This window comes from Rhinopithecus roxellana, chromosome 15, assembly GCF_007565055.1.
Source record: "Rhinopithecus roxellana isolate Shanxi Qingling chromosome 15, ASM756505v1, whole genome shotgun sequence".
Taxonomy (NCBI): Eukaryota; Metazoa; Chordata; class Mammalia; order Primates; family Cercopithecidae; genus Rhinopithecus; species Rhinopithecus roxellana.
Window position 1 is genome coordinate 60,604,072 of NC_044563.1, and position 16,750 is coordinate 60,620,821.

Sequence of the window (16,750 nt, forward strand, 5' to 3'; positions counted from 1 at the left end):
TATGACTCCTAGCAGCATCCCCCAATCCCCGTTAGGTCTGGAGTCTCCTAAGGCTGGTCTAAGCCTCTGTTTTGGTGAGCAGGAGTGACTGAGCTATCTGTAATGATTCTAGGACTGCAAGCTAGGATACCTGGAAGTCTTCAGTTGAGGAAGAGACCTGGGTTCAAACTCCAACTCTTGTTAAAGCGCTGTCCTCTTGGTGATGTGAGGTACAGCTCTCAGATGCATGACTGTGAGAGCATCTGCCTTTAGGCTAATGGCTCTCAACCTCTCCCTTTCTGAGTCCTAAGATCAGGAAGTCTTTCCTCAAGTTTTGTGTGTGAGTCCACTATAGCATCTGTGACTGGGCCCCAGAGCAAGACTGCCCCCTCCAAGGGAGCCTAGAGCTTTGTTAGGGAAATTGGGGGGTGAGGGGACCACAATGAAGCCTATTGTCTACCAGAAGAAACAAAAGGCTCCCAGTCTCTGGGGAGCCCTAGCCCATGCCCACCCGCTAATGCCCAGCACACAGGGAGGAGCCGGGGCCACTGGAGACAGGAGGTTTTATTGATGCTGATGGGGGTAGGAAAGGCCCCCAGAAGCATGGGGGCTGAGTCAGTCAGCAAATGCATAAGGCCTGGGCACAGAGGAGCAGGTTAGGGCACATTCACCTTCTCAGGATTCTGTGGCTCCCTCACTGGAGAAGGGAGAGAGCATCTTGGGGGTGCAATTCCAAGAACAGCGAGGGCAGAGGTTAGAGATGGCTGAGAGCCCCTAACCTGAGGAGGCACCACAATAGGCAGCAACAACTGTGTGGAAAGCTAGATGAACTGGTCAGTAGCGGAAAATGGGAGGGGGCACTGGGTTGGCCTCTTGGGGAGGGGTCCAACCTTGGCTTGGATGAGCTCATGAGAATACCCGGTGTTCCCTTCCCAAGCAGAGCGGGGCAGAGCCCAAAGCCCCTTTCTCTGCAGGCCTCCTTAAGGAGAAAAAGGCACTCAGAGAAAAAGGCATTCAGGGAGCCCCCTGGAAAGGGGTGCCAGAATTAGTCCTTAAGGCACAGCTGGGGCGGACAAGGCACCAAGGCACAACTGGTGGGGGAGGGCAGGGGCAGCCTCCAAGCCGAGTGCCAGGGTCACAAGAGGACGCAGGACCGCCCCCGCTTGATCGGAGTGGGGTTGAGCACAGCCCGGACAGCCTCAGCGAACACTTCCTTGACACCATCCTGTTGCAGGGCTGAGCATTCGAGGTAGCGCACAGCGTGGATCTGCTTGGCCAGTGCCTGGCCCTGCTGCGGTGTGATGGGCGCCTGGCCCTGCTCCTTGAGGCGCCGTAGAGTGTCAGGCTGGGCTCTCAGGTCCTTCTTGGTGCCCACCAGCAGGATGGGCACATCAGGGCAGTGGTGGCACACCTCTGGATGCCACTTGTGTCGCACGTTCTCATAGGAAGGCGGACTGGCAATGGAGAAACAGATGACAAAGACGTTGGTCTGAGGGTAGGACAGTGTACGGAGGCGGTCATACTCCTCCTGGCCCGCAGTGTCCCACAGGTTCAGGTTCACTGTGCGCCCATCAACTGCGCTCTGCGCGCTGTAATTGTCGAACACGGTGGGGATGTACTCTTTGGGGAAAGCATTAGTTGTGTAGCAGATGAGCAGGCATGTCTTGCCCACAGCCCCATCACCCACCACCACGCACTTGATGCTCTGCATCGTGGGTGCAGTTGCTGTAGTGGAGGCAGTGCCTCCTCTCTCTTCTGGACCCCTCTGGCTGCAGTGACCTGTGGACAGATGAAAGGGGACATTCTTGGTTAGGGAGGCCTCTGCCTACTGGGAAGAAAAGATAAGGGCACACAAAGGGAAACCGGCTCCTGTTCCCTTAACCTGACACTATCCCAAAATCCCATCAAGACAATCATCAGAAAGATACACAATGAAAGGCCCTGAGACCAAGCAAAGATGCAGTATAATGTGGCAGAAAGCATATAAGCTCTGGCGCCAGATAAACTAAGGTCAAATCTTGGTTTTGCTATTTCCTAGCTGTGTAACCCTGAACAAATTGCTTAACCTCTCTATGCCTAAGTTTTCTTACCAGTAAAATGAGGATACAATAATATCTACCTCATTGGGTCATTATAAGGATTATATAATACACGTAAAGCATTTAAAACAGTGCCTCATCCATAAGTATTAGCTTTTCTTTTTTTTTTTTTTTTAGACGGAGTCTCACTCTGTCACCCAGGCTGGAGTGCAGTGGTGCGATGTCTGCTCACTGCAACCTCCGCCACCTGGGTTCACGCCATTCTGCCTCAGCCTCTCAAGTAGCTGGGACTACACGTGCCCACCACCACACCGAGCTAATTTTTTGTATTTTTAGTAGAGACGGGGTTTTACCGAGTTAGCCAGGATGGTCTTGATCTCCTGACCTTGTGATCCGCCCGCCTTGGTCTCCCAAAGTGCTGGGATTACAGGTGTGAGCCACCGCGCCTGGCCAGTATTAGCTATTTTCCAGGCTATACAGACACAAAAGGAGAGTGCACAAATTTAGGGATCCACTAGATCCTCTACTAAATATGGACGCTTTCCACCAGGAGACTGGAAAGGGTTCTGGCACAGGACAGCTGTTCCAGGTCACTCTGATGCAGCCATAGGTAGAACCTCTCTCAACTCAGGGCCCACCCTGCCCTCTCCAAACCTGGTATCTTGGCTACTGAGTACAAACCAAAAGGCACAGTAAGAAACCTGCTGAGTAAGGGGCTCAATTCTTCAGAGAGCTGCCCTATCCCAATCCAGGGTATTCTGGCAAGGGGGAAATCTTTTTTTTTTTTTTTTTTTTTTTTGAGATAGAGTTTCACTCTGTCGCCCACGCTGGAGTGCAGTGGTGCGATCTCAGCTCGTTGCAACCTTCACCTCCCAGGTTCAAGTGTCTCCTGCCTCAGCCTCCCGAGTGGCCGGGACTACAGGCACATGCCACTGCATCCGGCTAATTTTTATATTTTTAGTAGAGATAGAATTTCACCATGTTAGCCATGCTGGTCTCAAGCTCCTGACTTCAGGTGATCCACCTGCCTCAGCCTTCCAAAGTGGTGGGATTACAGGCGTGAGCCACCACACCTGGCCACCCCATCATTCTTATAAGTACTGAAAACCCTATCTGGCCGTGCACACTCTGGTTGCCAATTCAGTACAGCAAATTCAATGCAGGGGATTACTGGAGATTCAGTTGAACCTGGGATTTGGACTGGGGTCTGGGTATGTTATGATGAATGAGGTAGAGGCTGAGGCTCCCAGACATTAGTATCTTCTCTCAAGGTCCTTGGTGGGGTGGAGCAAATCTTTCTTTTTTTTTGAAGACGGAGTCTCGCTCTGTTGCCCAGGCTGGAGTGCAGTGGCACAATCTTGGCTCACTGCAACCTCTGCCTCCCAGGTTCAAGTGATTCTCATGCCTCACCCTCCTGAGTGGCTGGGATTATAGGCACCTGCCACCATGCCTGGCTAATTTTTGTATTTTTAGTAGAGATGGGGTTTCACCATGTTGGTCAGGTTGGTCTTGAACTCCTGACCTTGTGATCCGCCCGCCTTGGCCTCCCAAAGTACTGGGATTACAGGCATGAGCCACCATGCCTGGCCTGGAGCAAATCTTTCAAGCCCAACTAGGAAGGATGAAGTCAAGAGTAAGACAAAAACTTGACTTTCCCCTCAATCTTCTGTCCATTTCCTGAGACCCTGGCATGTGCCTCTGAAAGATTTTAGAGCCTTTCAGACTCTTGGGTAGAAAATAGCATCATTAAGAACATAGATGCTAGATTAAGACTGGCAGGGATTCTAATCACAGTTCCACCAACTAGTTATATGTGATCTTGGCAATATATTTGTTCCCCAAGCCTCAATTTTCTCATCTGTAAAATGGGCATAATCTTGCCTATTGCATTACAATTGCTCAGAATATGAAATGAGGCCAGGCACAGTGTAATCCTAGCACTTTGGGAGAACGAGGCAGGTAGATCGATTGAGCCCAGGAGTTTGAGACTAGCCTGGGCAACATGGCAAAACCGTGACTCTACAAAAAATGAAAAAATTATCAGGGTGTGGTGGTACACGCCTGTAGTCCCAGCTACTTGGGAGGCTGAGGTGGGAGTATCACTTGATCGCAGGGTGGTCAAGCCTGCAGTGGGCTATGTTCATACCACTGCACTCCAGCCTGTGCGACAGAGCAAGACTCTGTCTCAAAAAAAAAAAAAAAAAAGTAAGAGTTAATAATGTATAGAAGGTGTCCAGCATGAGGTATGGCACATAGCAAGTGCCCAATAAATGGGCTGCTGTATTTATTAGTGGGGTAAGTATGAGGAGTCCCAGCTCCAGCCAACATCTGGTCACCTCTGCAGGTCATAGGGCCTTGGGGTGAGTTCCGAAGCAAAGCTTCCAGAAACCCTGCGATTATTTACACTGCTATGGCAAGGGTCCTTCTCTCATCAGCTACTTTTTGGCCATGGGGGACTCTTGGTGGTCAGTATGTGACTTCCTTTCCCTGACTGTCTCCCACAACCAGGGCCTGCTCCCTGAGAGGGGGCAGCCCTGTTTTAAACACAACCAAATCCCTGAGTATTCCTTATCCCTGGCTCCACCCAAGCACCATCACCACTAGCCCATTTTCTCCATTTCACTTGCTATACTGCAAGGCTGCATTCTGGTCTGGGAACCCCTTACCCCGGCAGCCTGAGCTCTCCACTGGTTCAGAAGCTTCAAAAATCAATGACAAGTGGAGAAGAAAATCCCCACTGGGAAGTGGAAAAGAAACTTTCGTGGTATGGGGGATGCAAAGGGCCCAGGGCTTGGTCCCAGCTCCCTCCCAGGGTACAGTTTCCCTTGGAATCAGCTGGGAAAGAAATGATTTCACTTTATGAAGTTGTGTCTCTGGTTCACATTAAAAAATATTTCCATCCTATTTGCATGAATGAGTGTGCGTGTGTGCGTGTGCACATGTATGTGCATGCAACCTCAGGACATTCAGATGGAGACCCTCAGAGTGTGGGTCAGGGAAGGGCATAAGGACCCTCTAGGTCAGTGGAGAGTTGAATAGAGACTTCAGACTGGAAGTTGAGACACCTAAGTTCTAACCCCAGTTCTGCTGACTCACTACAACCAAGCATGAGGCATTTATGCTTGCTGGGCCTCAGTTTTCCTATCCAGGAATTGGAGATTACAATGGTTGTTACAAGAGCACTAGGTAGATGAACTAAGACTTAAAGCTCCTTGGAGGCAGGTGGCATTACTTGTGCCTCAATGGATTATGTGGGAAGCCCTGACATTCAAAGCAGAACTCCTGGGCCTGCAATCTTCAGTTCCACACAGAGCAGGGGAGTGGGTGTTGACAGTCTGACTGAAAAGCCCAGCGCTGGGCTGGCCCAGGCAGGAAGACAAGGAAGGAACTCTGGCTGGCTGTCACAAGGCCCAAGAAACTGGAAGTACAGCTCTCTAAGGAGGTGGTTATCAACTAGCAATCAGTAAATCAGCTCTCAAAGGAGAGGGGAAGGACAGGGTAGCTTCTGGGCTGGGAAGGGAACAGGGACTGACACTGGAAAAGGATGATGAGTATGGTACTGTCCAGAAACAAGCAGAGCAAAGGCAGTGTGGTATAGGGCCAAGAGTACTGGATACCTGACTCTGATGTCTTGAGTTTATCTGCTGACCTTGACCCTTGATAAAAAAAAAAAAAAAAAGCCCTCATATGGTATAAGCCTTTATAGATTGCATGTTACTATGTCATTTGACCTTTATAACAACCTGTCAGTACTATTCCTATTTTACAGATGAGGAAACAAATGCAGAGCAGTAAAAGTAACTCTACGTCACACAGCTAGTTAGTTTGGCAGCCAGAACACAAACCCAGTTTTGTGACCCAAAGTCCTGTGTTTTCCACGGTGCATCTTACAGTCTTCAAGTTACCCCTTACCAGCTAACTGTGTGACCTTGATCAGGTAAGTTACTGCCCTTCTTGGAGCCTCCGTTTCTTCATCTATACAGTAGAAGTAATAATAGTAGCCCTCCCAGCCTCACTGGCAGCATCAAGGAACCTGACCATGGGAATGAATACCCCTTGTAAACTGAAGTGTTGTGCACACAGGAGGTGACAGGAGCCAAGCCTTTCATCCCAGAAGGCAGGAAGCACTGAGTATGCCTGTGTCTGTGGTGGGGGATCAGCCCAGTCCTCCCTACTCAGGTCTAGTTCAGACCTTTATTCTGTCTCCCAAAACAACTCTTTCTGAAATCCTTTGGCCTGAACTGGGTTGAATTAAGTTCCCATAGCCCATTTCAGGAGGGCATATGCTAAAAGGTAGAGTCTAAACTGCGCCAAATAGGAAGAAGGGATGTCAGTGCTGCAGGTGGCCAAACCAGGAGTGTGACCTACCTGGAGCGGGGTTCAACGATGACTTATTCACTAAGTGGCTTTTTTAAAAAAAATCATTAAGCCCAGCTCAGTGGTGCACCTGCAGTCCCAGCTACTAGGGAGGCTGAGCCCAGAAGTGAAGGGTTGTAGTGTGCTACACTAGTCAAGGTTATTGTCCCTGTGAGTAGCCACTGCACTCCAGCCTGAGCAACGCAGCAAGACCCCATGTCTCAAAAAAAAAAAAAGTTATTTAGTAAATCAGTGGTTGCCGATCTGTTTTGATTTGTTTTTTCTTTTGGAGACAAGGTCTTGTTCTGTTGCCCAGGCTGGAATACAGTGGTGCCATCACAGCTCACTTTAGTCTCAAGCTCCCAGGCTCGAGGCATCCTACCTCAGCCTCCTGAGTAGCTGGGACTACAGGCAGGCACCACCACACCTGGCTAATTTTTGTATTTTTTATTTACTTTTTGTTTGTTTGTAGAGACAGGGTCTTGCTATGTTGCCCAGGCTGGTCTTGAACTCCTGATCTCAAGCGATCCTCCTGACTAGGCCTCCCAAAGTGCTGGGATTACAGGTGTGGATCACCACGCCTGGCCAGATCTGTATGTTATTAGACAAATTACAATGACTTATTCTGGCTCTTTAGTCCCAATTCAGATCATGCCTGGTCCCTCATATTGTCATTCAGAGTTCTTCACAGTTTGGTAAGGGGTATTAGAGTTATATAGACTTGGGTTTGAACCCTAGTTCTGCCTCTTACCAGCTCTGTGATCCGGAGCTTATGATGATTTGCCTCTTTAAGCTTCAATTTCCTTATCTTTCAAATGCAGCAGCAACGTATGGTACGTACCACATAGCAGTGTTACAAGGACTAAGTGCATTAATGTATAATATGTACACAATCTAGGTACTTTGCAAGTGTGAGTTCCCAGTTCCCTGGTCCAGAGGGATTTTCAGTGTCCTCTGCAAACAAGTCAGGATCATTCTTGCCTCTGCACTTTTACTCTTGTTTTTCCCTCTGCTACTATTCCTTCTCCCTTCTCTAATCTTTCTTATTCCTTAAGGCCTAACTTCAGTTTCACAGTTCCATAAGGTTACTGAATTCTTCTTTGGATATCCGTTGCATGGCCACCTGTCACCCAGGCTCGAGTGCAGTGCCGCGATCTCAGCTCACTGCAACCTCCACCTCCCAGGTTCAAGCGATTCTCCTGCCTCAGCCTCCTGAGTAACTGGGATTACATGCACGTGCCATCATGCCCAGCTAATTTTTGTATTTTTAGTAGAGACAGGGTTTCATCATGTTGGCCAGGCTGGTCTCCAACACCTGGCCTCAAGTGATCCACCTGCCTAGGCCTCTGAAAGTGCTGGGATTACAGGAGTGAGCTACTGCACCCATGGCCCCCCTTTTAATCCTGCTTTGGCTCTGTGTGATTCTCCTTTTCCAACAGTCATACGTAAGTTTCCCAGCTGTGGATGCCCTTCAGTCTGAAGTCTTGGCTTCTCTGGACTAAATGACAAAAAAAAAAAACCTCTTAAGTATAGGGCTAGGCACACAGGACTGTACAACCATTGCCTTTTGATCTGCTTGTGCCAGCACTCATTACTGAGATATGGAGACACCTCTCTGAAGCCCAGTACCGGACACTCCCTGCCTACCCCACAACAGACAAGACTGCAATGCTGAATCTTATTGGACAGCAATGACAGGCAAAAGCTATGCCTGAAATAGGCAAAAACCTCTGTTCCCAGTACCAGCTTGACCTGGCTCTGGCAGGGAATATAGCCCATGGGGGTCTAACCCTGTCTGAGTGTGGTCCCTGGAGCCTGGCTTGCACCCAGTGGGGCCTGGCCTTGGGGTGTGGCCCAGGCAGGCCCAGAATGGGGGAGGGAAAGGAAGTAGCTTGATTGCCAGATCTCTGTGGCTGTTACAGCAGGGGAAGTGTCCCAACTGGGAGTGGGGGAGGGGAGGAACGGGCTCTTAAGAGATAGGCGAGTATGGAGGTGATGGGAACTTACCTCAGCCTTCTATAACCTGCCTCCCTAACATGGGGCTCCCTTTCTGCAGCCCTCCCTGAACCTCATTATAACTATAATCCATCTCTGGCCATTCCAATCCTGATCCTCTACAAAGGGGCCTCCATATTCTCTTCCCTAAAATACATCAAGTAGTAATATGGAACCATGCACCATTGCCGCCTCTTTGAGGAAAGCGTAAATTATCCAAGTCAGAAGTGACTTATCCTATCCAAAGTCTGGTCCCTGTCTCTCTCACAGGCATGGAGAGGCTGATGTGAATCTTAATCTCTTGTTATTAGACTGGGAGTGTCTAGAGGGCAAGGTCCTGGTTGACTGGACCTTGCTGAGCACCCTAAGCTGAGCACAGCATGTAGTAGCTGTCAGTAAATAACTGAATGAACTCGATGCAATCATGTCTTTGCATATGGGAGTTCCTCTTCCTGGAATGCGACTCACCCCCCTTCAGATCCTTCCTGTCCTTCAGGCCCAGTACTGTTCCCCAGCTTCTCCAGGACATCACAGCAACCCCCTCTCCTGCCTTACCTTTCCCAGCACTGACTGTACTCTTCATTGTGCTGAACTAACTGGATGCTTCAGGGGGAGGATAGTCTGACCTTCTGTTTATTTCCAGAAGCCCAGGGAAGGGCTGAGCAAAAGCTATAGAATGACATACCCCTCCTCCCCCATCAATCCACAGACTCTGATGCTGGGAACAAGGAAGAACCTCTATGACCAGAAGACACAAGACAAAAGTAACCAACTTCTTTCTCACTCACCCTGAAGAGCTCCAAGTTGGGATAATAAACACATAAGTTATACCGTCTTGTCTTCAACTGGAAGGGTGAGAGGTGAAGCTGGCAGATCTAGCTCAGAGATGATGAGAAAGATGGGAAGGAAAAGTGGTCCTGACAGGCTATACAGACTGGGAATATCTGAGGACCCTTGGTCAAAGACAAGGCAAGGGGCAGGGGCACTGGTGGAAAGACTTCTGAAGCTCTACAAGTTTGTTTGTTTGTTTTGAAGGGAGGAATAGAGGAGAGGTGATATAAAGAGGCTCAAAGGGGCTGCAGCTGGGCTGGGAGGAGGAAGCTGGGGGAGACATGAGGTCAGTGTGGGGCTGGGACCAGGCCAAGGGCTGAGTCTCTTTCTTCCCTTTCTCCCTATCAGCAGGGAAGAACCCAAGAGAGCCCAGTTCCTAGTCTTAAAAAAAAAAAAAAAAAAAAAATCCCCTGGGTGCTGTGGCTCATGCCTGTAATCCCAGCACTTTGGGAGTCAAGGCAGGCAGATCACTTGAGATCAGGAGTTCGAAACCAGCCTGCCCAACATGGTGAAACCCCATCTCTACTAAAAACACAAAAATTAGCCGGGTGTGGTGGTGGGTGACTGTAATCCCAGCTACTCGGAAGGCTGAGGGAGGAGAATCACTTGAACCCAGGAGGCAGAGGTTGCAGTGAGCAGAGATCATGCCACTGCATTCCAGCCTGGGCAACAGAGCAAGACTCCGTCTCAAAAAAAAAAAAAGAAAAAAAAAAATCCATGCTGGAGGACTCTCCACCTCTTGCCATTCATCCTTCAGCCCCTGGAGAGGATCCTACACTGCAGCAGGGAAGGAAAGAAGAGTTGATGCTACCCACTAGGAAAGAGACAGTGGTAGCTGGGAAGGCTGAGGGGCAGTCCAGGACCCTTTCACTAAGTCCTAGTTCCCAACCTTCTTCATTCATTGTCCCAGCACCCCAAGTGTTCCATAAAAGGTGAGCCTCAGCTGGGCACGTGGCTCATGTCTGTAATCCCAGCACTTTGGGAGGCTGAGGCTGGCAGATCACTTGAGGTCAGGAATTTGAGACCAGCCTGGCCAGCATGGTGAAACCCCATCTCTACTAAAAATACAAAAAAAATTAGCCGGGCCTAGTGGCACATGCCTGCAGTCCCAGCTACCTGGGAGGCTAATACAGGAGAACAACTTGAACCTGGGAGGTGGAGGTTGCAGTGAGCCGAGATCGTGCCATTGCACTCCAGCCTGGGCGACAGAGCAAGACTCCATCTCAAAAAAAAAAAAAAAAAGTGAGCCTCAGGACCAGGATGGCTCTGGCTGGGGGAGCCAAGGAAGCTGCCCCCTCCCCCATGCAGCACAGAGGAAGGGTGCACACTGGCTTCCTCCTCCCCCGCCTAGCAGCAGCTCAGCAGTCCCTGGGCCCCACCAAAGGCCTGTGAACTGGCACTTCCTTTGCCTTTGCTAATTTCATATGAGGCTGTACAGAAGTGCCATCCTCCCAATCCTGGCACCCCCACCTGAAAATACCCACAGAGAGACCCAGGGCTACCCAGTCCCTTTAGCCCCACCCGAGGCTTGAGGGGGTTTCCACAAGGGAAAATAACATCAGGGAGGAAACTCCGGCATCTATTTTCCACTGTCAGTGAGGCAGAGCTGGAGCAGGAGACAGGGTACTCCATCTTACTACCCCCTGGCAAAATCCCCAACATTCTCTGCCTTCTTATCTCTCAAGCTCTAATAATCCTTGTGCTTGGGGAAAGGGCCACAGTTCTATCCCTGGACAGATACATATGTAGAGACTACTCAGACCTGTCAAATTGAGGCTGATAAGACACGAGGGCCCAGAGTGAGGGGCACTGCTATGAGGAGTCTCTTGGGGGAGGAAGAATCAGAGACATGATGTTCACTGTCCCCTTTCGAGGTACTGATATGCAACTCCTTAATGCTGAAATGGAGCCAAGAGAAACCAAGTTGACCAGAATTATATACAGTTGGTAGCAAATCTAGGACAAGGGTCGGGTCTTCTCACCTCCATCCTTATGCTACTTCTACAAAGGAGAGAAGGTGAGGATTCTAACTCCGGCCTGAGAATGGACCAACCATCTCTTTAACCTCATTCAGGACAACCCCACCATAGTTTATTCCTTCAGAAAATGGACCAAAGGGTGGGTTGACTTACATCTGAGCCCTTTTTGCTTCCAAGTTCCCAGGCCCTCATGCCTAGCCCATCCTGGTGCATTCATGATTTAGAACTAACATTACTCAACAGTCAGCCACTCTGGCCCTGCCCTAGCTGAGAAGCTCCTCCTCTGGCCTCTAGCTCCTGGAGAGATGCCCTCCCCCCATATGAAATGAGGACAAAAGAGGAAGCTGGACCCTGGACAGGAAAACCAGTCTGATCTGGGGAGGTGGCCCGGGCTTTGTCTTTGGTTTCCCTCCTCAGCTCTTCTCACGGACCCCTACTGACCTCACTGCTAATGGGTCTACAATATATAGAAGGAGTCTTCAGTGTGGGCCTGAGCCCCCTTCTTCACGTCACAACCTTGACATGTTTAGCCAAGACTTTAGTGGCAGCCTCCTAGGTTGTAGCCACCACCTCCCTTCACCCCCCAATATTTTCCCATTAAAATCTCTCCCGCCCTGGTCACATTTTTTCCAACAATGCCTTTTTTGCAATTAGCTCAAACTTCTAATGGGACCAGATCTCAACTGGGAGAATCCCTGTCTTACCCATCTTGTCTTTACCATCAGAGCCCTGGGTTTGCTCAGTTACGCAGAATACTTAAGTAACTACTGGTTTGCCAGCCTAGAAATTGGGACTCCTGGGGTTTTTATTAAGCTGTGATGCTGGGAAAGTGCCTTGTATGCACATCCTTCTTTAAACTGGGCTTTTATGTAGGTCCCTGGGATTTCTTCCTGCAGCCACACTTCTGTACCTCCAAGAAATGCAAAGAGAGACAGGTGGGTGGAAGGGAAGGATGGGAAGAAGAACAATTCATGGGAGAGGGACGACTGTGACATGGGAAGATGACAGAATGGGGAACAGGGAGAGCCCTTAAATTTAGCTGTAGCACTCAACTCCCCTCTACTTCTCTTTTTTTTCTAGTGGAGAGAAATGAATACAGATGACTGGAGGAGGTAGATAGAAGCAAGATCCTCAGCATGCACCCCAAAAGCTTGAGGAAGGAGCTCTAGAGTGGAAACAACAAGAGCTTCCATAGCCAGGATGGACTGAAGTTAAATTTGGGAGGAATTCCTGAGAAGGAATAGGGTCCTAGGTGAGATGGGGAATATTAAGGATGCCTGAAGGCAGAGGGGTCAGTAGAACTCCAGAGGGCTTCCTGGTCACTAAGGCTCTGATGCAGACCAGGGCATCTGGGTACCCGGCCTAGGCAGGCCCCAGAAGGCAGCAGGAAAGGAGCAGACAACTTTGCCTCAGCCGCTTCTTAATTCAAAACTAGAACAGTTAAGTTCGAAGTTAGACTAGCTGCAGTCTTTCCTCCAGAATCCTGCCTTTGCCTCCTCCCTTTATTTCCATCACACCCAAGTTGGTCCCATTCTTTCCACCAGGTGATGCTGGAACTAGTAGGTAATGGAGTCAGGGACCTTCAGGCTGTCTCTCGGCTTCCAGGCCTGGCCCCTTGGTCAAGCACCACAGGTTGGGGTGATTTTGATTTCCCAGGGCCTCTCTTACCAGTCTTATTCCTGTGTCACCCTACCCTGACTGCTACAGACTGCTTCCTCCTGCCTAACCACAACCTCACTCACTGCAGGTTCCCTTCATTTTGCTGGTTTCCCTTGGGCCCTCTCAAGGCTGAGGGCAGTTATTTTGTCTGTAAGAGATAAAGATGTAGACACATAGACACGCTTTCTCTCTTGCGCGCGCGCGCACACTTTCCAGCTCTTTAATCCATCTCTATCACCGGGAGGCTGCAGACTGCCTCTCCAAGCTAGGGAGGTTTGAAAAGACTCTCGAACTCACTAAGTCTTCAACAACAGATCCTGATTCCAAAGCTGGAGATAAGTGGGTGGGAGAGAAGGATACAGAGAGGGTGACAGGCTGAAGGTTCAAGAGGAATGAGGGGTGATGGAAAACGCAAGGAGGTATAAGTGTGTGGTGCCAGAGCTGGGAAGGGAAGGGATGGGGCAGGTTGCAGAGGACTGAGATGAACATGGGGCCGGGCAGGTGAAGAGAGGTCAAGGCCTAGGTATGACTGCATATTTGGAGGAAAAGAGACTAAAAGGGATGAGAAGAGAGTGATGGCGGATTTCTGGGTAGAAACTAAAGGCGTGGAGGGAGACGATAGGAGCATGTGTATAATTCAGGGACTAAGAATGAAGAGGAATACTAGGAGATGGTTCTCAATCGGCCCCAAAAGACACAACAAAAACTTCTCAGGGACTATCAGTACCTCTGACTGAGAGTCCTTTCACCTCCAGTCACAGGGCAAGACCAAGTTACTCCCAAAAGAGCAAGGCCAGGCTCTGGTCAGGTAGGAACAGCGTTCGCTCACTAAATACCTACTGCGTGGCTCCAGGTAAGATTGGGACTCAGGAAAACAGATATCTGGAGAACGACTGGGGTCGGCGGGGCTCCCCCAACCCTAACCCCGGTCCTCCTGAGTGCAGAGGGCCTTGGGGCTGCAGCCTGAGTGTGAGTCTGGATTAGCATCGATCTTCCAGGGAGAGAGCTTTCGGAGGCCCCAGACACCGCCCCTCTCACTCCGACAAGTGTCACAACTGCCAGAGCAGAGAGAATGCCTTTTCCAGCTCAGAAGCCCTCTCCCCTCATGCACTTCTCAACACCCCCCGCAACTTCTGAGGACACCCCACCTGAGTCCTATCTCCCAGCTCTGAGATTTTCCACTTTAGAGACACTTCTCTTGGAGCCCGGGACCCTCTGACCTCAGGGGTCCCTCTCGGCTCCCGAGAGGCGGTACAGCCGCCGGGAAGCCACCCTCGCCGAGCCTCCGCCGGCTCGCAGTGGCCCCGTCCCCGCCCCGCCCGGCCGGCCGCGCCCGCCCTACTTGGACCGAGCCGAGAAGCTCCCGCCCGCGGCCCCTGCCAGCAAACGCATGGGCCGGCGCCCGCGCCGAGTCCTGGGCCGGCCGGGCTCCCGTACCCCGGACCCCTACCCACCAGCCCCGGCCGGGCCTCACCTGATGCCCTCCCCGAGGCGGGGGAGCTGGGGGCGGCGGCAGCGGCTCCGGGCTCGAGAAGGAAGTGAGAGCGGGAGGCCGGAGGAAGTGGGGGGGGCGGACCGGCGGGGCGGGGCGGGGCGGGGCCCGACCAGGAAGTCCGAGGGCCGGTCTCCCCCTCTTCAGCCCCAGCCCGCCCCCAGCCTCGCCCCCGGCCCAGTCCCGGGCTCGCCACTTTCCCCCTCCCAGCCCGCTGCCCCTGCGGCCAGTAAGTCAGGCCTCCCAAGGTCTAGGTCTCTCTGTCTCCTCCTGGCCACCCCACCCCTGGAGGCCCTACTCTAGGCGGTAGGCGTTCGTCCTCTTCCCCCCATCCCGACCCCACCAGCCTCCGCGGGAAGATGCTGAGAAAGGCGCCCCTGGGCTTGGTGCCTTCAGCCAGCCCCAGGGATAGAGTGGTGGCCGAGGCTGGGGCAGTCCCCACCCCTGCCCTGAGCCCTGGGGGAGTGCGGGGTGGTGGTGATTCAGCAGTGGGAAGGCCCCAGACCCCTAGGGAGGGTGGGGAGACTCGTAGGGGAAGAGGAGCTGGCGTCAGCACCCAAGGGAAAGACAAGATCAGCAGAGGCGCAGGCGGAGCCGCGGGGCCCGAAAACAGGATGTCGAGTCGTCGTTCAGCACCGTGCAGCTCCGCGCGGCGTGGCTCTGGGGAGGGGGCGGGGCGAACGGAGGACTTGGGGCTTCCCTCGCCCCCTCGCCCCCTGTTCTGCTGGGGCGCACAGCTGCTTGGGGCCGAAGGGCCGCACCCAGTCCTGAGGTCCGGCTTGGGCCCTGGGGACCCGCGGGTGGGCGGGCTCATGGGCGCCCTCTGGTGCTTCAACTCCCTGGCCTTGCGCCCGGAGCTTTGACTTGAGAATCCATATCCTTCGTTCAGCGCAAACTTTCTGAGCGCCTACCACGTGGACAGAGCTCCGTGCTAAGGTGCTGTGAAGAAACAACGTTTAAGACAGGATCCCTGTCTTCCAGAAGCTTTTCAAATAAGAGGATTGATTCCAGGAATAAATAGCTTAACCCGAGCCTCAAATCTGTCTTTGGTAAAATAGAATAATTATATTTCACCCCATAATTTTGAAGATAACATGAGAATGGGTGTAAAAGACCTGTTGTCAATGCACATCTCAAACACAGAACAAGTATCTTTTAAAAATATACTCTGAGAACCTGGCACGTGGTATCTGCCGGTAATCACAGAGATGGTGAAACCCTGTCTCTATAAACACCAACACACATATTTTTTGACAGAGTCTCACGATGTCACCCAGGCTGGGGTGCAGTGGCATGATCTTGGCTCACTGCAAATGCTGCCTCCCAGGTTCAAGCGATTCTCCTGTCTCGGTCTTCCGAGTAGCTGGAATTACAGGCGCACATCACCATACCCGGCTAATTTTTGTATTTTTAGTAGAGATGGGGTTTCACCTTGTTGGCCAGGCTGGTCTCGAACTACTGATCTCAGTTGCTCCACCTGCCTCGGCCTCCCAAAGCACTGGGATTACAGGTGTGAGCCACCATGCCCAGCCTACTTATATTTTTTTAAAAAAATTTAATAGGAACCACATAAGTAATTTAAAACTGTCTAGTAATGATATTTCAAAAAAAGTGAAAAGAAACAAATGAAATGAATTTTAACAATATTTGGCTTAGCTCAACATAGCCAAAATATTACCTTTTTTTTGGAGATGGAGTCTTGCTCTGTCACCAGGCTGGAGTGCAGTGGCGCGGTCTGGGCTCACTGCAACCTCCACCTCCTGGGTTCAAGCGATTCTCCTGCCTCAGCCTCCCAAGTAATGGGGATTACAGGCAGGCGCCACCATGCCCGGCTAATTTTTGTATTTTTAGTGGAGATGGGGTTTCACCATGTTGGCCAGGCTGGTCTTGAACTCCTGACCTCGTAGTCTGGCTGCCTCGGCCTCCCAAAGTGCTGGGATTACAGGCATGAGCCACCGCGCCCAGCCTCAAAATATTATCTTTTAGCATGGTAATCAACATAAAAAATTATTGGTTATAAAAATTGACTGGATAATTTACATTCTTTTCTTGTACCAAGTCTTTGAAATGTGGTGTGTATTTTATACTTACAATATGTCTCAATTTGACTGGACACATTTCAAGTGGTTAATAGCATGTGGCTACTGTATCACCTTCGAAAACAGAGGCTTTATCAGATTCAGGCTGGCGAATGACTCTGTGGATGAAGTCTTTCTTAAAGATCCTTCTCTAGAAGCCTCCCCTGACCTGCCAGGCAGTGTTTGGGTCTCTCCTCCTCTTTGGTCCAGTTCCTGTAGCCCTTCAGACAAATTTCTCTCTGTGGAGGACATGAGAGCAGGAGGGACAAGGGGAAAATCTCATTCCCATCCATACTCCATTGGGACCACTTGACATTGGGGTGCTTGGCATTTCATGAATAA

General features: G+C 51.0%; 1 protein-coding gene across 4 annotated transcripts; it reads right to left on the minus strand.

Annotated features, from left to right (window-relative positions):
• Positions 1-525: 525 nt before the first annotated feature.
• On the minus strand, positions 526-15,281 carry RHOG (ras homolog family member G). Of its 4 annotated transcripts, none has more exons than XM_030917494.1 (3): positions 14,313-14,393; positions 2,372-2,490; positions 526-1,758 (listed from the first exon to the last, which is right to left on the minus strand). In XM_030917494.1, the coding sequence occupies exon 3, from the start codon at positions 1,688-1,690 to the stop codon at positions 1,115-1,117; it is 576 nt and encodes a 191-aa protein (XP_030773354.1). In that variant the 5' UTR covers positions 1,691-1,758; positions 2,372-2,490; positions 14,313-14,393; the 3' UTR covers positions 526-1,114. The 4 variants fall into 4 exon arrangements, 3 of the variants coding, with proteins under 3 accessions (XP_030773354.1, XP_030773355.1, XP_030773353.1); XM_030917495.1 differs by lacking the exon at positions 2,372-2,490 and adding an exon at positions 5,636-5,674 and having other exon boundaries at positions 14,313-14,331; XM_030917493.1 differs by lacking the exon at positions 2,372-2,490 and having other exon boundaries at positions 14,313-14,456.
• Positions 15,282-16,750: the final 1,469 nt, after the last annotated feature.

Coding starts and splice junctions, on each gene's coding strand:
- RHOG (XM_030917493.1), bottom strand. CDS start 1,690: ATGCAGAGCATCAAGTGCGTGGTGGTGGGTGATGGGGCTGTGGGCAAG.